The sequence below is a fragment of the Barbus barbus genome, assembly GCF_936440315.1.
Source record: "Barbus barbus genome assembly, chromosome: 45".
Lineage (NCBI taxonomy): Eukaryota > Metazoa > Chordata > Actinopteri > Cypriniformes > Cyprinidae > Barbus > Barbus barbus.
The window spans coordinates 24,543,619-24,564,766 of NC_136723.1; the positions used below are offsets into that span (position 1 = coordinate 24,543,619).

At 38.9% G+C, this 21,148-nt stretch overlaps 2 protein-coding genes across 5 annotated transcripts in view; both read right to left on the reverse strand.

Annotated features, from left to right (window-relative positions):
• The window catches only part of LOC306864048 (BRCA2-interacting transcriptional repressor EMSY-like), a 46,835-nt gene extending 32,740 nt beyond the window's left edge, over positions 1-14,095 (reverse strand). Inside the window, exons 1-11 of one of the 4 annotated variants that reach the window (XM_079407743.1) lie at positions 14,033-14,092; positions 13,130-13,198; positions 12,333-12,438; positions 12,146-12,245; positions 10,462-10,536; positions 10,202-10,377; positions 9,363-9,521; positions 7,230-7,489; positions 6,721-6,955; positions 3,358-3,567; positions 956-1,105 (exon numbers count right to left, since the gene is read on the reverse strand). In XM_079407743.1, the coding sequence (XP_079263869.1) occupies positions 956-1,105; positions 3,358-3,567; positions 6,721-6,955; positions 7,230-7,489; positions 9,363-9,521; positions 10,202-10,377; positions 10,462-10,536; positions 12,146-12,245; positions 12,333-12,435 (1,468 nt within the window). In that variant the 5' untranslated portion in view covers positions 12,436-12,438; positions 13,130-13,198; positions 14,033-14,092. Of the gene's footprint in view, positions 1-955; positions 1,106-3,357; positions 3,568-6,720; positions 6,956-7,229; positions 7,490-9,362; positions 9,522-10,201; positions 10,378-10,461; positions 10,537-12,145; positions 12,246-12,332; positions 12,439-13,129; positions 13,199-14,032 lie in introns of all 4 variants that reach the window. The other 3 variants (XM_079407744.1, XM_079407745.1, XM_079407746.1) reach the window with 3 other exon arrangements.
• A 534-nt stretch (positions 14,096-14,629) lies between these two features.
• On the reverse strand, positions 14,630-19,239 carry LOC306864462 (NHL repeat-containing protein 3-like). The gene is made up of 7 exons (XM_079408482.1): positions 19,081-19,239; positions 18,556-18,711; positions 18,113-18,263; positions 17,803-18,003; positions 17,008-17,099; positions 16,123-16,235; positions 14,630-16,046 (listed from the first exon to the last, which is right to left on the reverse strand). The coding sequence occupies exons 1-7, from the start codon at positions 19,168-19,170 to the stop codon at positions 15,806-15,808; spliced, it is 1,044 nt and encodes a 347-aa protein (XP_079264608.1). The 5' UTR covers positions 19,171-19,239; the 3' UTR covers positions 14,630-15,805.
• Positions 19,240-21,148: the final 1,909 nt, after the last annotated feature.

The window sequence follows — 21,148 nt, forward strand, 5'->3', positions numbered from 1 at the left end:
CAGTAGATTGTGATACCTTCACTCCTGCCCTCTGGAGGTTGTTGCTGATGTCACTAACAGGTGTTTTAGGGTCTTTCTTCACATCTGTCACAATGTTTCTGTCGTCAACTGCTGATGTTTTCCTAGGTCTTAGAAAATCTTAGTACACCAGTGGTTTCTTTCTTCTTCAGGACATTCCAAATGGTTGTACCGGCTATGGCCAATGTTTGTGCAATGGCTCTGATTGATTTGGTTCCACGTTGGTTCTAACTACAAATGCAGTCTGCACAGGCAAAACTCAAATCTGAAACTGAGCGTAGACATTCAGTGCTATTTATTGTTTGAATAATCTGTGTAATAGGACACACCAGGGCCACAAAACACACCTGTCAGTCACATGTTCCAATACTTTTGTTAACAAGGATTTGCAACTAAATATTAAGTCTTATTCACTTTAATCTAGTTTAAGTTTATCTTTTCCAACACTTTTGGTCACATGAGCAATGGGTGGGTTCAAACAAAAGGTGCTATCCTCTATGTTGTGTTTATCAAATCCTGGAAATAAAAGCTGAAATGTTGATCTCTCATCTCATATTCATCTTTTGCTGTCAAACCCAAATGTTTTCAGTCTACAGCAAAAATAAAGGAATTGGCCTCACTGTTCCAATACTTTTGAAGGGGAGTGTGTGTGTATATATATATATATAGGGAGAGAGAGAGAGAGAGAGAGAGAGAGAGAGGTTTATCTTCAATGTTAGAGGTTATTTGTTTTTCAATTTTTCCGTATCAATTACACCATAGGACACATTGATACGTCAGCTACCCATAAATATATACACTGAATATATACAATACTGATAATTTGTCAAAATATATAATCTGAGAATTATTACTATTAGAAAAACAACATGAAGACAACACAAACGCACATATATCTCTCTACTGTAACACACATGAATGAGAGGTGTGTGTGTACCTGTGGGAGTGGACACCAGTTTAGTGGTCATGATGGCGCCGTTGCTGCTGACCACCATGATGGGGGCGGAGCTACTGCTGGGCAGCCCTGCACTGGAGGGTTTGGGTAAGATCTTACTGGGCTGCATCTGCTGCGTGATGATCTTCACTCCTGCACACACACAATCAATGCAGGGCAATTAACTTTTATATTTTTTAACTTTTAGAACTTTTAATAAAGTCTGGTTCTAAACACAAACTATCTACAATGGTTACAAGAATACATCTTAAACTATAAATAGAAGTACTACAATTAATAGCAAGCTACATTTGAAAATGTAATTATGTTTTTGCTTAAAACACACTTTAAACCAGTAGCCAGATTGGAGGTAGCTCGCCAAGACATACTTGACATATATTGGCCGTGAGGTTATTTTAATTATCCCATTTCACATTAATTATCATTAAACCCGTATTTGATTTTCGCAATTTGAAAAACTAACAGTAAATACTGATCAGCTTTAATCAAAGTTATTAAGAGTCTCACGCAGGCGCAACACATGGTTTCGTTTTGTGTGAAAACATGATTGAAGGCAGAATGCATTATATGAAAGAATGCATGATTGAATTATTTGTATAAATGCATAATAGGAAACCGACTGTATTCAGAAAAGTTTCGATGGCATTTTCTTTCCATCTTCCCTCCGCATAATAAAGCAGTGTTTAGAAGCGCAGCTCAGCTTTGTTTACAGAGATTACCGTGGAAACAGCTCTGTTCTGCTGTTCATAAGCGCCACCTGCTGTCCAGCTGTGGATTTACAAATTCATTCAGTCTGTCTGCCATATTTTTGTTCAGAACTAATTTTTGTTGTAAATCTTAACAGGTCGATTGAAAATAGCCTACCTTGTTATGAGAAGTGTTGAGATTTTTAGATTGCACATTAGCTTATGTAGAACTGTTTAGGGAGCAGATAAAATTTAATTTATCATTATGATTCACATTTTTTATTAAAAAAAGATTTAAAGGCTGAAATGTTATAATTGGATTTTTAAAAGCGGTCAAAACTTTATTTGAACACGTAGTACATGTCAGCAGATAACATGTTATGAATATTTTTTGTTGGTTTAAAATCCATTTTTATGTTTTTATTTCACTTTTTATGCAAACAAAAAGTGTATAGCACTGCTAATTTTATTTGTTGGCTTTTGTCATAAAACTTGGTAAAATTATTTCAGTGTGCATCAGTACTTTTTTAATATTTCCAGTACATTTTAACAATGCCATGTATAACAGTTTGGATTTATACATTATTTAAGAGATTTAAGTATTTTATAATATGGGTAGCTCTCAGCCTCTTTTATCTTTAAAAAGTAGCTCCCGAATGAAATAATGTTGGAGACCCCTGCCTTAAACCATCATCGAGTGCTTGTAATAACTTCCGATTGAGATCTAAAGTGGATTTTTATTCTATAATAGGCAGACAAGCACTCTTATGTTTAATAATGGATTGAGCGTGACACCTGCCTCTCGTTTGTCATAAACATCCTTTACTGTTATAAAAATATCATGAGCTGCATAAAACACATACAGAAAATATATCACCATAATCATGTCTATTTGCTTTCATATTTCATGTATAGAAAAATGTCTCTCTTATTTTTTTCATACGTAATGGCAGGACATATGATCCTATGATTGACAGATGTAGAGTGAACACACTTTTAAGGTCTTTGCACACTGAAATTCTCGTCTGACATTTTTGCACGTTAAAAAATAAATATGACCTCACGTTGTGTCCATCACGTTTACACACTGCCTCTGAAACTTTCATCTGCCATAAAAAAATTTTGTACCAGGTTCGATTTTCTGCGTTTTCACATCCGTAGCAAGCATTTTGATAGGAAAGGATGACAAATAAGAAAAAAACTAAAAACGCATACGCTTTACTCATAACTCTTGCGCAAGTGGAAGAAATCAGACATCTTCAGATCACACTCAGTGGAGAATTATTAGAAATTATATTATGTATAAAGGACATGCAAGAATAAATCTGTTCTCAGATGCCAATGATAACAAGAACGCATCCTCTTCTCTCTCAGAGTACTCTTCTTCAGTGTCCGTTTACACTGGTTTTGGAAACAGCGCCACCACTCTCACTCTTTTTGTGCAACAGCAGCTGCTCCGGTCATCTAAGCTCAAATCTGATTGGACGGCCCGTTTTGTCACAGAGTGACGGGGGCAAAAAAAATCTCTTTTTTTTGCGCTGCGAATGATCGCACCTGGTGTGAATAGCCCCATAGGGATCGATTGTTTTGATTCAAAAGCGTCATCGCGCCGAACATTTCCGTCAAATTTTCACGTTCAGTGTGAAAAGGCCTTTAGTGGTGCAGCCCTGTGCTTTATCTGCTGTCTCGTGTGCTCACCAGACTCCTGTTTGATCTGAATGGTGGGTTTGGCTCCAGCGGCGACACTGGCACTCTGAGGAGACGAGGCCTGCAGGCCTTTAGGAGACGCGGACTGAACTGCCGTCTGCTGCGCTTTGGGAATCTGCAGGATCTGAGACGGAGAGCTGACTAGAGCCTTGGGAGACGGCAGACGAGTGGAGGCCACCTTCACCGCCGCGGACGAGCCCCCTGAACCACATACACACACACATTAACATACTGAAACACACTCTCTCTCACACTCACACAGTCAGGATTTAGATGCTCTCATTAGAGTTACAAATGACCTGCTCTTATCATCTGATCGTGGGTGTATCTCTCTGTTAGTGCTACTGGACCTTAGCGCCGCGTTTGACACTATCAACCACAACTTTCTTTTGAATAGACTAGAAAATTATGTTAGCATTAGAGGAAGTGCATTGGCATCAATTTGTGGCAGTAAATGAACAGATATCATACCAATCACAAGTGCAGTATGGAGTACCTCAAGGCTCAGTACTAGGACCGTTACTTTTCACACTTTACATGTTACCCTTGAGAGATATTATTAGGAAACATGGTGTTAGCTTTCACTGTTATGCTGATGATACTCAGCTCTATATTTCTTCACAGCCCGACAAAACATACCAATTTGCAAAATGAAAGGAATGCATTGCTGGTATGAAAAAGTGGGTGACTAGTAATTTCTTGCTATTAAATTCTGAAAAAACAAAGGTGTTAATTATCTTGCTAATTACATATAAAGCCCTGAATGGTTTGGCACCTCAGTATTTGAGTGAGCTCTTATCACATTATAGTCCTTCACGTCCGCTGCGATCTCAAAACTCTGGCCATTTGATAATACCTAGAATATCAAAATCAACTGCGGGCGGGAGATCGTTTTCCTATTTAGCGCCCAAACTCTGGAACAATCTACCTAACACTGTTCGGGAGGCAGACACACTCTGTCAGTTTAAATCGAGATTAAAGACACATTTCTTTAACCTGGCTTACACATAATACACTATCGCATTTCTATAATTCAAATCCGCTAAAGGACTTTTAGGTTGCATTAATGAAGTGAAGTGAAGTGACATACTGCCAAGTATGGTGACCCATACTCGGAATTCGTGCTCTGCATTTAACCCATCCAACGTGCACACACACAGCAGTGAACACACACACACACACAGCAGTGAACACACACACACACACACCGTGAACACACACCCGGAGCAGTGGGCAGCCATTTATGCTGCAGCGCCCGGGGAGCAGTTGGGGGTTAGGTGCCTTGCTCAAGGGCACCTCAGTCATGGTAAACCTTTGGATTACGAGTCCGACTCTCTAACCATTAGGCCACGACTTCCCCAAAGATTAGGTCAACCAGAACTGGGAACACTTCCCATAATACCCGATGTACTTGTTACATCGTAAAAAGAATGGCATCTACCCCAATATTAGTCTGTTTCTTTCTTATTCCGAATTCACCGTAGCCATCAGATCCAGTCTGTATCCAGATGAGATGGTGGATCAGCACCTAGAGATGACCTCTACAGCCCTGAACGTCAGCGGAGACCATGTCAACTAGATGAGCCCAAGAGAAGACCTTGTCTCCTAGATGCAGGGCTCCACGCTTACTTTTCTTTTTAGGAGCGCTTGTGCTCCCAATTAAAAAAATTCAGGAGCACGGTCAAAAATTTAGGAGCACCTTCTAATCAATAATTCTGATAAAAAAATTAACCTTCCCATTACGAGGTGACATTGACTCAAAGTGGTTTACAGGCAATTTTGTTTTTACCTTTGTAATCGCATTTTTCTAACTTTATTAAAAGTATGTCATCTTTTATGTCAGATTAAAAAATATATATATAAAGTTTTTAACATTTCTAATTAAAACAACAGAATAAGTACAAGTAGAATAAGTAGAAGAATAAGAATAAGTTACTAATCAAATGAAATCAGTATTTAAGAAATACATTTTTACTACAGAGGTGGCACAGAAGAGCACACAAGTGGCTTGTAGGTGTCTTTTGAGACGTTTAATGAGGCTCAGAGGTCGCATGAGTGCAATTCAATTCATAAATTCAGGTTGAGGTTAATGTTTAAAATATAATATTTTGAATATAGAAATAATAAATTATTTAAATAACAGAAAAGATAGCCTACTTTAAAAATTTAACTGCCAGCAGGTGGAGGCAAGTCACTTATTTTATCACTGATTAATTCATTCAATTGATTCGTTCGAACGGCTGATTCATTTAGGAACGAAGTATGTGACTGTCTTTATGAAAGGGTAACTGAATCATTGACTCATTTAAAAACGCAGTTCATTCATCAGGGTTCCCACTCTTTCATGAACACCAGATTCAAGGACTTTTTTAAGCACCATTTATTTTATATCAAGGACCTATCAAATTCACAGCATATGCAGTGTCATGAAAGTACTAAACATTTCACTTAACCTTAACATTTACACAACAATCTCAGAGTAATAATGTTTTGAATATGTAGGTTTCATAAATTTAGACAGTTCTGAGCAGTCAATACTGGTCATATTCAAATACAATTTCTAAAATAATGATTGAATATACATCAAACTGGTTTTTGCTGTAGTTCTTGTACAAGATTTAAATTTGAAAGAATTTAGCCATTTTTAAATGAATGAAAAGTGGTTAAATGTTGTAATAACACTGTAAAACCTGTTAACATTAGAAATTTGCACACTCTTCTCAATAGAGACCTTACTCGTTAATAAATAAACTCAAGTCAAAATTATTTATAAATAACTTATTATTGTAAATCCCATTTTTTAATCTTTGACCTAGAGGAATGCAGGTGCTCAAGCAAGCAGCGGTTCAATTTTTCTTTATTTTTTATATGTCATGAACATTTTAAACCTTGTACATGTGCAAATCTACAAAAAAAATATAAAGAAATAAAAAGTAGGACTTTCTATTAGCTTTTAAACTGTAAACACTTCACTAAGCTGTTTTTCTTTTCAAGTTCTACATTCCTTAGCTTCATGTCGCAGTAAGTTTTGGGAGTTCATTTTTAGTCCATCTCCTATCCTGAAAAGTCTGTCTTGCAGAGATTGACTAAAAATGAGCTCCTAAAACTTACTGCCAGATTCTGGAAGATAAAGGATAAGAGGATGTGGTGCTGGTCCTTCATTAGTCACTAGCTCAACTTATCTGTCTATCAAGCCTATAAAAAATGAGTCTTCATGTATTTCACAACACTTCAGCATGTTATTCTTAGGAAGAGAATGGATCACTATTTCCCTGTTTTATACTGTAAAGCTGCTTTAACACAATCTGCATTGTGAGAAGAGCTATATAAATAATGGTGACTTGACGCACTCACCCTGTGCGATGGTGGACATCACCACTGAAGGTGTGGAGGACACCATGGTCGTCACAGCGACAGGACTGGGCCCCGGGGCCGCGCCGGAGCCGGCTGAGATCACCATGGTCTGTTTGTGGCTGGCGGCGGAGAGCGCGGCGCTCGACACCAGCTTAGACACGGCCGCGTAGTTGTGCGACTTGGACAAGATGTTTGGCACAAAGTTGGAGCTGGGAGACGTCGTCACGATTATCACCTGCAGCACAGAGTCGACTCAATGAATCATTCAAGCATGTGATTCTTTATAGTGCTCATTTGCTCTGAAGGAACATTCAAGCATTTGTGGCTGGATTTTAATGTCATTAAGTCTCTTCTTTTTTTTTGACTTTAGCCAGACGGCGAACATGATAGTGTGTGTGTGTATTATTATTACACACATTCCTCCAATAATGCCACAGCTGCTAAGCATCTTAATGACAGGAAAGCAGCACAGGATTGTGGGAACGTGACAGGAAGGAAGTGCGCCTGACCTTCTGCGTGGTGCTGTTGGTGGTCTGGGTGGAGGGTTTGGTGAAGGTGATCTTCAACGGGGACATGTGTGGCGGCAGCGAGTTGGCGATGCTCTGCATCAGGTTGCTCATCTTGGGGCTGCCGCTCACCGGAACCGTGATGGTTTTGGAAATGGGCGTGGCCACTTTAGACACCTCCTTCAGAATCACGGGGGAGGAGCTAGACGAGTTGGTTCTCCGCCTCTTACGAGGTTTCTCGTCCTCATCGGAGCAGCTCACGCCTGACGGACACAACGAGACGTCACACAGCTTTAATACAGTATTAAATAGTGTGTCGAAATAGCGTTCCGTTCTCATCTGGCCTGTTTAATACTGTAGAGCTGCTCTGACACAGTCTGCATTGTAAAAAGCGCTTTATAAATAATGGTGACTTGACTGGAGAGTAGAGCTGCTCGATTAATTGTTAAAAGATCGCAATCTCGATTCAAACACCCAAGTGATCTTATTCCTAAATAAGGTCAGAGAGAGCAGACAGTTAGCATGTTTAGGGAAGAAACAGCTTCACAAACAGTCTTTTCAACTACACTGTATTATTTCTGTCTTACAGTCATTCATATGATCACAGAAATACTGGGATGAAAGTTTATAGTTCGGATATAAACACTGATGTCTATGGTAGCGATCAAAATAGAGCAAGTCATCTTTTGAAAGTAACTGGTGCTTCAAATAATGTTTTTTTCTCCAGTAGGTGGCGACAAGTGACTGTTAAAAAATGTATTTGTCATTGAATCATTCATTCAAGAGATTCGTTCAAAAACACTGATTCATCCAGTAATGAAACAAGTGAATTAGTAAAAATGGTCAATTTTAATTAAACTGTCCTCATTTGTAAGTCACTTTGGATAAAAGCGTCTGCTAAATGACTAAATGTAAATGTAAGTATTTATGAGTGAGTCATTGAATCATTCATTCAAACCACTTTTCATCATTTTAATATAAAAAAATGGCGTATTAAATATATTACGTTTAAAATACATACATTAAAATGTTTAATAATTCAAATTAAATTAAACACTGTTAAATAGACCTCAGCAATTCATATTGTCACATATTATTTTGTTTAGTTCAGAATCGTGATCTCTTTTTGAGACAAAAAAAAAAAAAAGTCTCAATTTGTGACCCTGGACCACAAAACCAGTCAGGGTACATTTTTTGAAATTGAGATTTATAGATCATCGGAAATAAATAATCTTTCCATTGATGTATGGTTTGTTAGGATAGGACAATATTTGTCTGAGATACAACTATTTGAAAATCTGGAATCTGAGGGAGCAAAAAAATCTAAATATTGAGAAAATCTCCTTTAAAGTTGTTCAAATTAAGTTCTTAGCAATGCATATTACTAATCAAAAATGAAGTTTTGATATATTTACAGTAGAAAATTTACTAAATATCTTCATGGAACATGATCTTAATATCCTAATGATTTTTGGCATAAAAGAAACATGGATAATTTTGACCATATAATGTATTGTTGGCTATTAGGGATGTAACAACAATCTAGCGATCTAATTTCCTCATTATCTTCAGCTGGGATGTTCCCATGACAACGCAGCACGGTGTCTGTCGCTGATGGACACCAGCATAAAAAAAATATACATTTTATATTTTAAAAAGTTTTACATATATTATTTTTTATATATTATATAGCATATTTTAAAACCTTTTTAAAATATAAAATGTATGTTTATTTGCAACAGTTATGATAACAACAATAAAAAGACATTCAAACAGCAACATCTGCTGACGCACACCGTGCTGTGTTGTCATGGGAACATCCCAGCTGAAGATAATGAGGAAATTAGATCGCTCCCTTCACCAAGTGCATGCCATACAACTACATGATGACACGCACGTGCCCTGCTCACTCCAAAGTCCCCACTCCAAGAGGATAGGGATGATCGCTTCCATTTGGAACTGCCCGTGAACCGTTCCACATACAATACGCGTACCGTTACACACCTATTGGCTATTGCTACAAATATACCTGTGCTACTTATGTTTTGTGGTCCAGGGTCACAGTTATCCAGAATTGTGCAGCTCTGGAGGAGAGCATGACGTGTGTGTGTGTGTGTGTGTGTGTGTGAGACGTACTCTTGACGTAGACCGTACTCCCGCTGGGCAGGACCACCACGTTTGAGGCAGGGCTGGCGGGTCGAGGGGATTTGATGGCCGCTGCTGCGCTGCTGCTGCTGGGAGCCGATGCGCTGGGTGGAGTGGAGGTGGTGCTGGTGTACGAATAACACACCACCACTGCAACACACACACACACACACACACACACACACAGTGAGGAACACACTTCCTGTCTCTGAGAGTGTGTATTATATTAACCACAAAAGAAAGATTACACAGACACAACTAGGGCTGTCAAATTTTGTACTTAAATATTATCAATATTTGAATTATATTCAAATTTAAATGGCATACACCATCGGTCAAAGGTTTTTGAACAGTAAGATCTTTAATGTTTTTTAAAGAAGTCTCTTCTGCTCACCAAGCCTGCCTTTATTTGATCCGAAGTACAGAAAAAAACTGTAAAATTGAAATATTTTTACTATTTAAAATATCTGTTTTCTATGTGAATATCTGTTAAACTATAATTTATTTCTGTGATCTGCAGCTGTATTTTCAGCATCATTACTCCGGTCTTCAGTGTCACATGATCTTCAGAAATCATAATAATATGCTGAGAGTGCTTGTGCGTTCGGCTGAGTCTGTCATTTCACTTTTATATATTAAAAACAAACAAGCAAGCCCTGCCCAGATTTAAACTACCTCAAAATTAACATAACGCATTACCTTTCATAAAAAGTAACGTCATTAGTTACTTTGTAGGGAGTAACGCATCATTGTAATGCATTACTTTTAAAAGTAACTTTCCCCAACACTGCCCTGACCTAATAATTGTAGTAAAGTAACATCACTTGTACCTTCTTTGTTGGCGGTATCGGCGGGGAGAAGCAGCGAGGAGTTCTGGTGCGCCGTGGCGTTGGCCATCGCATTGGCCATCACAGTGAAGGCCGTCTGAGGAACCAGTCTGGGCATGAGAGGAACCAGCCGACGGCCCTCGATGGACCACTCCGATGAGCTGTTGGGCCCCGACATGCTGCAGAACATACCATCATTATTCCATCTGCAGTTCACTAAAGCACTAGAGCGGTCACATCTGACTAGAACGGGTGAGACTCACTGATACGCGATGGTGGTCAGGCGCTCATCATTCACGGCTCTGCGCACCTCTGCTCGATGACGCTCCGTCGAGATACTGACAGAACAAACCACACACATCATCCTCAAGATCACACTAACAACTATTACATGCATATCCAACTTACACACACTACCAGGAAAAAGCTGTTATTTTAAATAGTAAAAATATTTCACAATATTACTGCTGTTGGATCAAATAAATGCAGGCTTGGTGAACAGAAGAGACTTCTTAAAAAACATTAAAAATCTTACTGTTCAACAGCTTTTGACTGCTAGTGTACACTCACATAAAGCCATATATATTAACAGCAGATCTGACTGATGACTTATATTGTCTGCAAATGTGAAGTATGCTAGTGTTCAGGGTTCCTACACATTTTCCAGACTCAAATTTCCAAACCTCTCGGTAGATTTTCAGACCATATTTATGGTTCATAGATAGCCTTCTATTTCGTATATAGTACAGTCATCCGTAAATATTTTCATTTTCTGAGGGCTTTTTTAATTGATTTTCTTGAAGTGACAACATACAGAATCCCTAAAAAATAAAATAAAAATAGACTTTAGCACACAAGAAACTATGCACGCGCATGGGAATGTTTTGCATGCTTACGCATTACAGTTTCTAGTTTTATATAACCTATTTCATCTGTGCATCACCGCATCTTACTATGAATAAAACAATAGAATGGATGCACATGAATTAACAGAGATCTACCAGCACAAAATGTTGCTTCTCTTATGGTAGTACCTCTAATATCAAGGCCTAATGTCCAATTTAACACATCCTCTGTGGCGGTGGAGAAACCATGACGTGAGATGGACTGATGGCATAAAATTTGCCAAGTTCAAGGGTCTATAAAAAAAGACTGGTACTGTAAAAAAGTGTTTAAAGTCTGTGGCAGCCAAGAAACCACACTGTGAAATGGGCTGATGGCACAATAGGTGGCTCAGTGTGCATTGTCCTATATGCTCAATTGAATGGTTTCTTGTATGCACATAAAAGTCTGTATATTTTTTTTATTTTTGCCTTGAGTCTTGCCTTAAGTCCTTGAGGTTATGTAATACGGTGCTAAGAATATAGTGTAAAGAAACCCAAAATGCTTATAAGTTATAACCTGCATTTTGCATAATGAAAAAGTGCACTTTGAATTCATTGTCATATTTGGCAATCACTAAACATCTGCCATGAAACCTCACTTCTTGTATGATACATTTATTTTCATTAAATTCTTAATTTTCTATTATATAAAAAAAAAAAAAATCTAGATAAGGAAAAAAGTCTGGAAATACAAATATTTTTCCATACTTTTCCAAATCCCGTAGGAACCCTGAGTGTTCAGCTTTAAATATGGAAGCCCATTTCTGCCATTGAATAAAAAATAAGAGGTAATTGTAACTTTTTTTTTTATCTTTCAATTTTAAATTTATTTCTCAGAATTGCACGTTTCTAATCACACAGTTCTGACTTTTTTGTGAGAATCTATCATTTCTGACTTTACAACTCAAATGCGAGTTTATATTACACAATTCAGAAAAAATGAGTCAGAATTGCAAGTTTTTACCAGGCCTCCATACGAAACTGCTCAATGTGACTAGAAAACATTGAGATATCAGAGACACTGTAGTTATGATGACATGAAAGTTGACCAAGTGTGTGACACCTCAGCACTCGAGTGAGTTCTCCCAGCAGCTCCTTCTTGTCTTTGGTGAGATCTCCTTGAGCGCGCAGAGCGCTGATCACGCCGGCGTACGCTTCCAGCTCTGAACACACAAACACACACGACACACGTGAGCTCACCATCGGCACACACAACAGCACAGCTGGTTACACGCTTCAGAGAGTCTCACCCAGTTTGCGCAGGATTCGCTTGCACTCATCTCTGCTGAGGTCCAGCAGCGTGGGCCAAACCACCGGCATGCTGCCCGCCAACGGCTTCTCCTGCTGAATCATCAACTACACACACACACACACACACACACACACACACACAGTATATAATACAGCACATCACAGGAATAGTTCACCCAAAAATTAAAACATGCTCACCCTCAGATCATCTGAGATTAGGATGAGTTTGTTTCTTCATCAGGTTTGTAGAAATGTGTCTCTGCATCAGTGTCTCAGCAATGGATGCTCTGCAGTGAATGGGTGCCGTCAGAATGAGAGACCAAACAGCTGAAGACAAAAGCTGAAACAAATCCTGCATTAAGATGTTTTTAACTAAAATACGAGTCTACGCTTCCTCCAGTGAAAAAGTGCATCTCCTGTTGTCTCTCACATCAAAATCCAGCCATATATGTGTTTAGATCTGTTTTGTCTTGTAAACGCTGCTTGATCTGTGCAGATTTCTCTCCTGATTCAGACCAGAACACTTTTTCACTGGAGAAAGCGTTATGGATTATGGATTTAAAACGTTTTAATGATTACTTGTGGATTATTGTGATGTTTTTATCAGCTGTTTGGACTCTCATTCTGACGGCACCCATTCACTGCAGAGCATCCATTGCTGAGACACTGATGCAGAGACACATTTCTACAAACCTGATGAAGAAACACACTCATCCTGATCTCAGGGAGATCTGAGGGTGAGCGCGTTTTCATCAGATTTAAATTTTTTCTGAACTATTCTCTTAAACACACTCACCTCTGACAGACGCGTCTGATGCTGCAAACTCTCTCTGGATCTCTAAGAGCCAATGATCTTCAAGAAATCCTTCAGAGAGGAAAGCATCATCACAGACATTCAAGATAAACATTGAATGGTTCAGAACATGAACACACATTAATAAACAAAACAGACACGGCTATTCAAACCATTTATGAAAACTACTATGCAAAAATATCTGACGTCACGCGAGTATATAACATAATCCAGCACATCAAAGCCCGTTCAGCCGCTCGCCCCGCCTATCCTGCATAAAACATGAGCTCGTTCCGCCGCTCGCCCCGCCCACTCCTGCATAAAACATGAGCTCCTTCAGGTGTTTTGATTGACATTCTGCCCGTTTAAAGAGCTAATTACTGACGCGATCAGCTGAGATCTCTGTGTTTATTCTGTTTTAATATGATCAAGAGATCAGTTTCATAAAACAAGTTTACCACTAAAATTATTTCAGGTAGTCTGACTTATTTTGAACTAAATCAACTGACAGACTAACTGAAATAAACCTGGCTTATGTGATAAACTTGTTTTATGAAACTGATCTGAAATCAGCGTTTATTTTGAGCCGGCTTTAACAAATAATCGCGACAATCGCTCAGTTTGATCGGAGTATTTCACCAGACAGCAGAATAACAGACATGTTTATCAGAAACACGGGTGTTTAATAACTACTAACGCTTGTGAAGTGCTGCTGCTTTTCTGTCGCGAGTTTTTATTGTCAGTGTGTTGTGTGCAGAAGGTTAGCTTTAGCCTTTAGCCTGTCTGGAGTTTCACTCAAAACACACACCCGAGCCGCTGCGTTCACCAAAGAACCGTGTGTATGTGTGTGTGAAATCACAGATGTGTCATTTCTAAAGTCAGCTGTGTGTTTAATTCTGCACTTACCTTCAGTTCTGCCCAGTCTTTCAGCTCCGCCATGTTTATCCGACGCCAAAACACTAGGGAAGCGCTCACAGCTGCCCGCGGGAAAACCCCGATACATCACAAGAAAACACCTAAACTAAAGAACTGGAAAGGGATTATAGGCATTGACAGTTGCTAATACGTTTGAACGCGAATTAAAGTAATGTTAGTCAGCAGAAAATAAACATTTGAACGCGTCTGAATCTGATCAGGCACTCTGTGGGGCAGCTCTCGAAACAAGCCCCTCGTTATTGTTGACATTCTTTTGTGCGCCGATATTGTTTTGTGTTTATTATGCAAATATGTGTAATATAGTTTTTAACCTTTAGTTTTTATTAGGTATTTCCCACATTATATGAATGCAGTGTTTGTTGTGCTAATAAAACACATTTAACATGGTTTCTTCCACGAATTAAAGCCTATAAAGTCATAATATTAAATTATTATGCAGAAATTAATATCTCGGTATTTCTGTCTTGTTTTCCAGTACAAATATCTAAACATCCTTAAATCAAGACACATTTACTGGAGATGCAGAATAAACGTATTAAATCTTAAACTAAACAAGAACAAATATCTAGGAATGAAAACTCGTTTTAATCATAAACTCACTTCATTTTGATCATTTTCTCAGAGAAAATTAAACTTCTTATGTTGCCTTAATATATCCTGCAGAAACATAAGACAGTACGACTATAAAAACCTAAAAACAAATATCTGTATTTACATTAAATACACATCAATACGGTTTAAATCAAATATTATTCCTTATCAACACATTAAAGCCCATCTCAGTTTGAGTTTAAACTCTAAATGATATATAATCACAATCACATCTCCATCAGTCAACAGGTGAAGCGAAACTAAACCACAAGCTTCACTCATCAATCAATCAATCAATCAATCCGGTTTAAATGATGAGTGACATCACTGCAGATCAACACAGAAACTCTCCACATGCTGCACTCTTTAAAGGCAAAAACTGTACAATGTGACATTCGTATGTTTACAAGTCAAGATGGCAAAAACATAGGAACAATACATTTATATACAACACTTAAATTATATAATTTCACATGAACATTATTTTCTCCAAAAAAAAAAAAAGATTAAATATATGTACCATACCCACAATAACACAACAATCTCTGATCCCTTTATTCCTATAACAACATTATATTTCTGATTTAAATTAAGCCTTGATTGTAGTGTGATTGTAAACTAAACGTGTCCCTGGAGCACAAAAGCAGTCATGAGTAACACAGCTATATTTGTAGCAATAGCCAACAATACATTGTATGGATCAAAATTATACATTTCTCTTTTATGACAAAAATCATTAGGATATTAAGGTCATGTTCCATGAAGATATTTATTACTATAAATATATCAGAACTTCATTTTTGATTAGTAATATGCATTGCTAAGAACTTCATTTGAACAACTTTAAAGGTGATTTTTTTCAATATTTAGATTTTTTTGCTCCCTCAGATTCCAGATTTTCAAATAGTTGTATCTCAGACAAATATTGTCCTATCATAACAAACCATACATCAATGGGAAGATTATTTATTCATAATTCATATATATAATCTCAATTTCAATAAATTGCCCCTTATGACTGGTTTTGTGGTCACATATTTATTATTAGTGCTGTTCACAATCTCAACCTCAAGTCAAACAGGTTTGATTTTTAAAGCATTATAATCAGCGCTGATTTCTCTGTGATCAGGAGCGACGCTGGGCTCTGAACATCTAAACACCGGCGGCCGTCACAGGAATGAACTTCTGCGCCTGATTCGCACCGATTTCTGCCACATACAGCGCCGCACTCTTCAGATCCACATCCACCAGGTGCGGTTTGACGTCCTCGGCCAGCTGGATGCTGCTGATCACCTGACACTGACTGATGATGCCGACGGGCGGAGCCTCCAGCAGCGTCACCTGATTGGTGTTTAACTGAGCCACCACCATGTACTTCTGGTCTGGTGTGAGTCTGCGGGTCACAAACATGCATTATTACAGCTCCAACAACTGCAATGCGGCCTGCCGAAGGCAGGGGTTTAACTCACCTGACGGAGTACGGAGCATCCTCTTTAAAACAGCTGCCCCACGAGCCCAGCCAATCACCCGTCACCGAGTTAAACACCTGGATACGCTTGTTCCCTCTGTCTGCAACCCACACCTGAACACACAGGAACACCAGAGGAGGAATACAGAACGGTTAACACTGTGTCAGTCAACTACTGTAGATTCACAACCCACCTGACTGCTGTAATGCTATCAAACAGGATCTTAAAGGAAAAGTTCAGCCAAAAATACAAATCTGCTGAAAACATGCTCACGCTCAGGTCATCTAAGATGTAGATGAGTTTGTTTCTTCATCAGGTTTGTAGAAATGTGTCTCTGCATCAGTGTCTCAGCAATGGATGCTCTGCAGTGAATGGGTGCCGTCAGAATGAGAGTCCAAACAGCTGATAAAAACATCACAATAATCCACACCACTCCAGTCCATCAGTTAACATCTGGAGAAGACCAAAGCTGAAACTAATCCAGCAAAGACGTTTCGAACTAAAATAAAAAACCATAATCCATAATAACGCTTCCTCCAGTGATAAAGTGTTCTGGTCTGAATCAGGAGAGAAATCTGCACAGATCAAGCACCATTTACAAGACAAAACAGCTCTAAACTTTTCAGCTTTGGTCTTCTCCAGATGTTAACTGATGGACTGGAGTGGTGTGGATTATTGTGATGTTTTTATCAGCTGTTTGGACTCTCATTCTGACGGCACCCATTCACTGCAGAGCATCCATTGCTGAGACACTGATGCAGAGACACATTTATACAAACCTGATGAAGAAACAAACTCATCCTAATTTTGGATGATCTGAGGGAGAGCACATTTTGGTGTTGACGTCATTGAGAAACAGAAGTGGGGAAGAACATTGACACAAACCCTCTGGTAGCTGTCGACCGCCACGCTGTGAGGGATGTAGAACTGAGCGAGTCCCTGTCCTTTCTCTCCATGCATCCACAACACCTGCAGATCTGACACACAAACCAATGCGCCGCATTCACTCATCTGTGCATGAACATTTTCACATAAAAACCCTAATTTTGTATTAAAATGTATTCTATATTTAAGAAATGTAAGAGCAACTAATAAAATTACTTGCGTATTGTTTTTTCATTGCGGATACTTTTTGTGAAAATTATGCATCATTCAATACAATCCTACAAATTCATTAACATTAGATTAGAATGAGGTTAAAAAACTAATTCATGCGTGTATGCACCAGGATTATTATAGTTAACAAAAAAAAAAAAAAATTATATATATATATATATATATATATATATATATAATGAAATTTTTATTGATTATTTTTAATTTATTTTTAATTAATTAAATTTTATGTAAAGCACTTTGAATTACCATTGAGTATGAAATGTGCTATATAAATAAACTTGCCTTATTTTATATTATTTCAGTTAGTTCCCAGGGCAACATTTCACTTTCTCATTTAGTTTAAGTTGATGCACTAAAATAACTAAAATGGAAAAAAAATGAATAAAAATTATATAAAAACTAATAAAAGTCACCAAAATTACAAAAACATTCAAACATTTTATAAAATTATAGTAAACCAGAGATTGTAAAAAATAAAATATGAATTAAAAACTATAATAATACCTTGATGATGCTAAAATAAGTTAATGTGTGATGCTAAAAATGCCCATAAAACCACACCTCTGGAGAGTTTGATCAGCCGGTTGTTCATGCCACCATCTCCGTCCACTATGTAGATTTCTCCAGAACTGTGGACGAATATTTCAGCCGGCTGGTCGAACTGGAGCGGACTGAGAGAAGATCCGGCTTTCCCAGGAGATCCCAGAACCTGCAGCAGCTTCCCTGATGGAGAATACTGCTTCACTGTGTGTCCATACGACCCTGAAACACACACACAGCCGTGTTACTCACACGTCACACACACACACACACACACAGCCGTGCTACTCTCTCACACACACACACACACACCTGAGCAGAGAAAACCCACCGTTCCCCACATCTGTGATCCACACCGTTGGATCTGCGGATGCGTTGGCCAGGAAAATCCCATGAGGCATCTCCAGACTGCTGGTGTTCCAGGCCTGCAGGAAGTCTCCATCCGTGCTGAACACCAGCACTTTAGGGACGTTATCGCCTCTCTGTCAGGAGCAAACACACACACACAGGAACATTCAAGACCTCGTCAGGATGAAGCGTAACGACTGATGTCTCAGACTCACTTATTGAAGCCCATTTCTGACAGAAAAATCTTTTTAAAAAGTAACTGTGACTACATCTTGCAATTCTGATTGTGACTTTTATCTTGCAATTCTGCATTTTTCTTGAAATTGCAAGTTTATAGCTTACAATTGTGACCCTTTTCTCAAATTTTGAGTGTATCTCCCAATTCTGTCTGTTTATTGTGAGGGAACAGCTCTTTTCCTCGCTCACCTGAGCCACATACACCAGACCGGCCAGATGATTGACAGCCACACCAAACACCTGTCCGGTGAAGTACTCGGGGTTTTTGGGCCAGGAGATGTCCAGCTTATACAGCGCTCGACCAGAAACCCTGAACTCACTCTGAGATCTGGACTCCACACTCTCCTGAGAACAAACAACATCCAGACACATCAAACCTTCCTTTACTGAACCAATAACAACACAATAACCGCGGTATTACCGTGGACACTACGGTAACATCATGCATTTTACACATGACATGAACCATACATTCTTATGCTATTCAACAGTTTTTTCGGTCTATTAACAAAAATTACCTACATCTACCACGGTACTAGTCTGGATTTACCATAGTACCACCGTAATACCATGCTAGTACTATGGTAATCTTCAAAATAACAATTACTTCGAAGAACCACCGTACTTTCTGAAGCTGAACATGTTTACTCTCAGATGTCATGTGAAACACCCAGCATTTATCAATCAGTCTCCACATCGATCGATCAGACTCACGTGAGAGCTGATGGAGCCGCAGATGAAGATGATGAAGAGGAGTAATGCCATGCTGACAGCGATTAAACAGCAGCAACTGCGCCTTCTCATAGAGATCGACCGATGATAATCAATAATCAGTCCAGCGGCACCGCACTTCCTGTTTTGATCACATGACGACTCCTCGAACCTCATTGGTTCACACTCGACAGCTGCGCAGCACGTCACGTGTGATCGAAAAATACTAATTATTATTTTTTTCCAAGTTAACTAAGTATTTCGTGTAAAACGACCTTATGTCATTTAATGATTATACACAATTATTAAATGTAATTAATGGTTAATAATTCGGCTGTAGATTCAGCGTGTAGATTACTGAATCAATCCTGTAAACCCTTAAATATGATATATACACACACACACATATACACACACACACACACCTATATATATATACATACAGGTCCTTCTCAAAAAATTAGCATATTGTGATAAAGTTCATTATTTTCTGTAATGTACTGATAAACATTAGACTTTCATATATTTTAGATTCATTACAACACAACTGAAGTAGTTCAAGCCTTTTATTGTTTTAATATTGATGATTTTGGCATACAGCTCATGAAAACCCAAAATTCCTATCTCAAAAAATTAGCATATTTCATCCGACCAATAAAAGAAAAGTGTTTTTAATACAAAAAAAAAAGTCAACCTTCAAATAATTATGTTCAGTTATGCACTCAATACTTGGTCGGGAATCCTTTTGCAGAAATGACTGCTTCAATGCGGCGTGGCATGGAGGCAATCAGCCTGTGGCACTGCTGAGGTGTTATGGAGGCCCAGGATGCTTCGATAGCGGCCTTAAGCTCATCCAGAGTGTTGGGTCTTGCGTCTCTCAACTTTCTCTTCACAATATCCCACAGATTCTCTATGGGGTTCAGGTCAGGAGAGTTGGCAGGCCAATTGAGCACAGTAATACCATGGTCAGTAAACCATTTACCAGTGGTTTTGGCACTGTGAGCAGGTGCCAGGTCGTGCTGAAAAATGAAATCTTCATCTCCATAAAGCTTTTCAGCAGATGGAAGCATGAAGTGCTCCAAAATCTCCTGATAGCTAGCTGCATTGACCCTGCCCTTGATAAAACACAGTGGACCAACACCACCATCACTGACTGTGGGTACTTGACACTGGACTTCAGGCATTTTGGCATTTCCCTCTCCCCAGTCTTCCTCCAGACTCTGGCACCTTGATTTCCGAATGACATGCAAAATTTGCTTTCATCCGAAAAAAGTACTTTGGACCACTGAGCAACAGTCCAGTGCTGCTTCTCTGTAGCCCAGGTCAGGCGCTTCTGCCGCTGTTTCTGGTTCAAAAGTGGCTTGACCTGGGGAATGCGGCACCTGTAGCCCATTTCCTGCACACGCCTGTACACGGTGGCTCTGGATGTTTCTACTCCAGACTCAGTCCACTGCTTCCGCAGGTCCCCCAAGGTCTGGAATCGGTCCTTCTCCACAATCTTCCTCAGGGTCCGGTCACCTCTTCTCGTTGTGCTGCGTTTTCTGCCACACTTTTTCCTTCCCACAGACTTCCCACTGAGGTGCCTTGATACAGCACTCTGGGAACAGCCTATTCGTTCAGAAATGTCTTTCTGTGTCTTACCCTCTTGCTTGAGGGTGTCAATGATGGCCTTCTGGACAGCAGTCAGGTCGGCAGTCTTACCCATGATTGCGGTTTTGAGTAATGAACCAGGCTGGGAGTTTTTAAAAGCCTCAGGAATCTTTTGCAGGTGTTTAGAGTTAATTAGTTGATTCAGATGATTAGGTTAATAGCTCGTTTAGAGAACCTTTTCATGATATGCTAATTTTTTGAGATAGGAATTTTGGGTTTTCATGAGCTGTATGCCAAAATCATCAATATTAAAACAATAAAAGGCTTGAACTACTTCAGTTGTGTTGTAATGAATCTAAAATATATGAAAGTCTAATGTTTATCAGTACATTACAGAAAATAATGAACTTTATCACAATATGCTAATTTTTTGAGAAGGACCTGTATAGAGGAAAAACAGCCGTTTTATCCAGAGACTCAA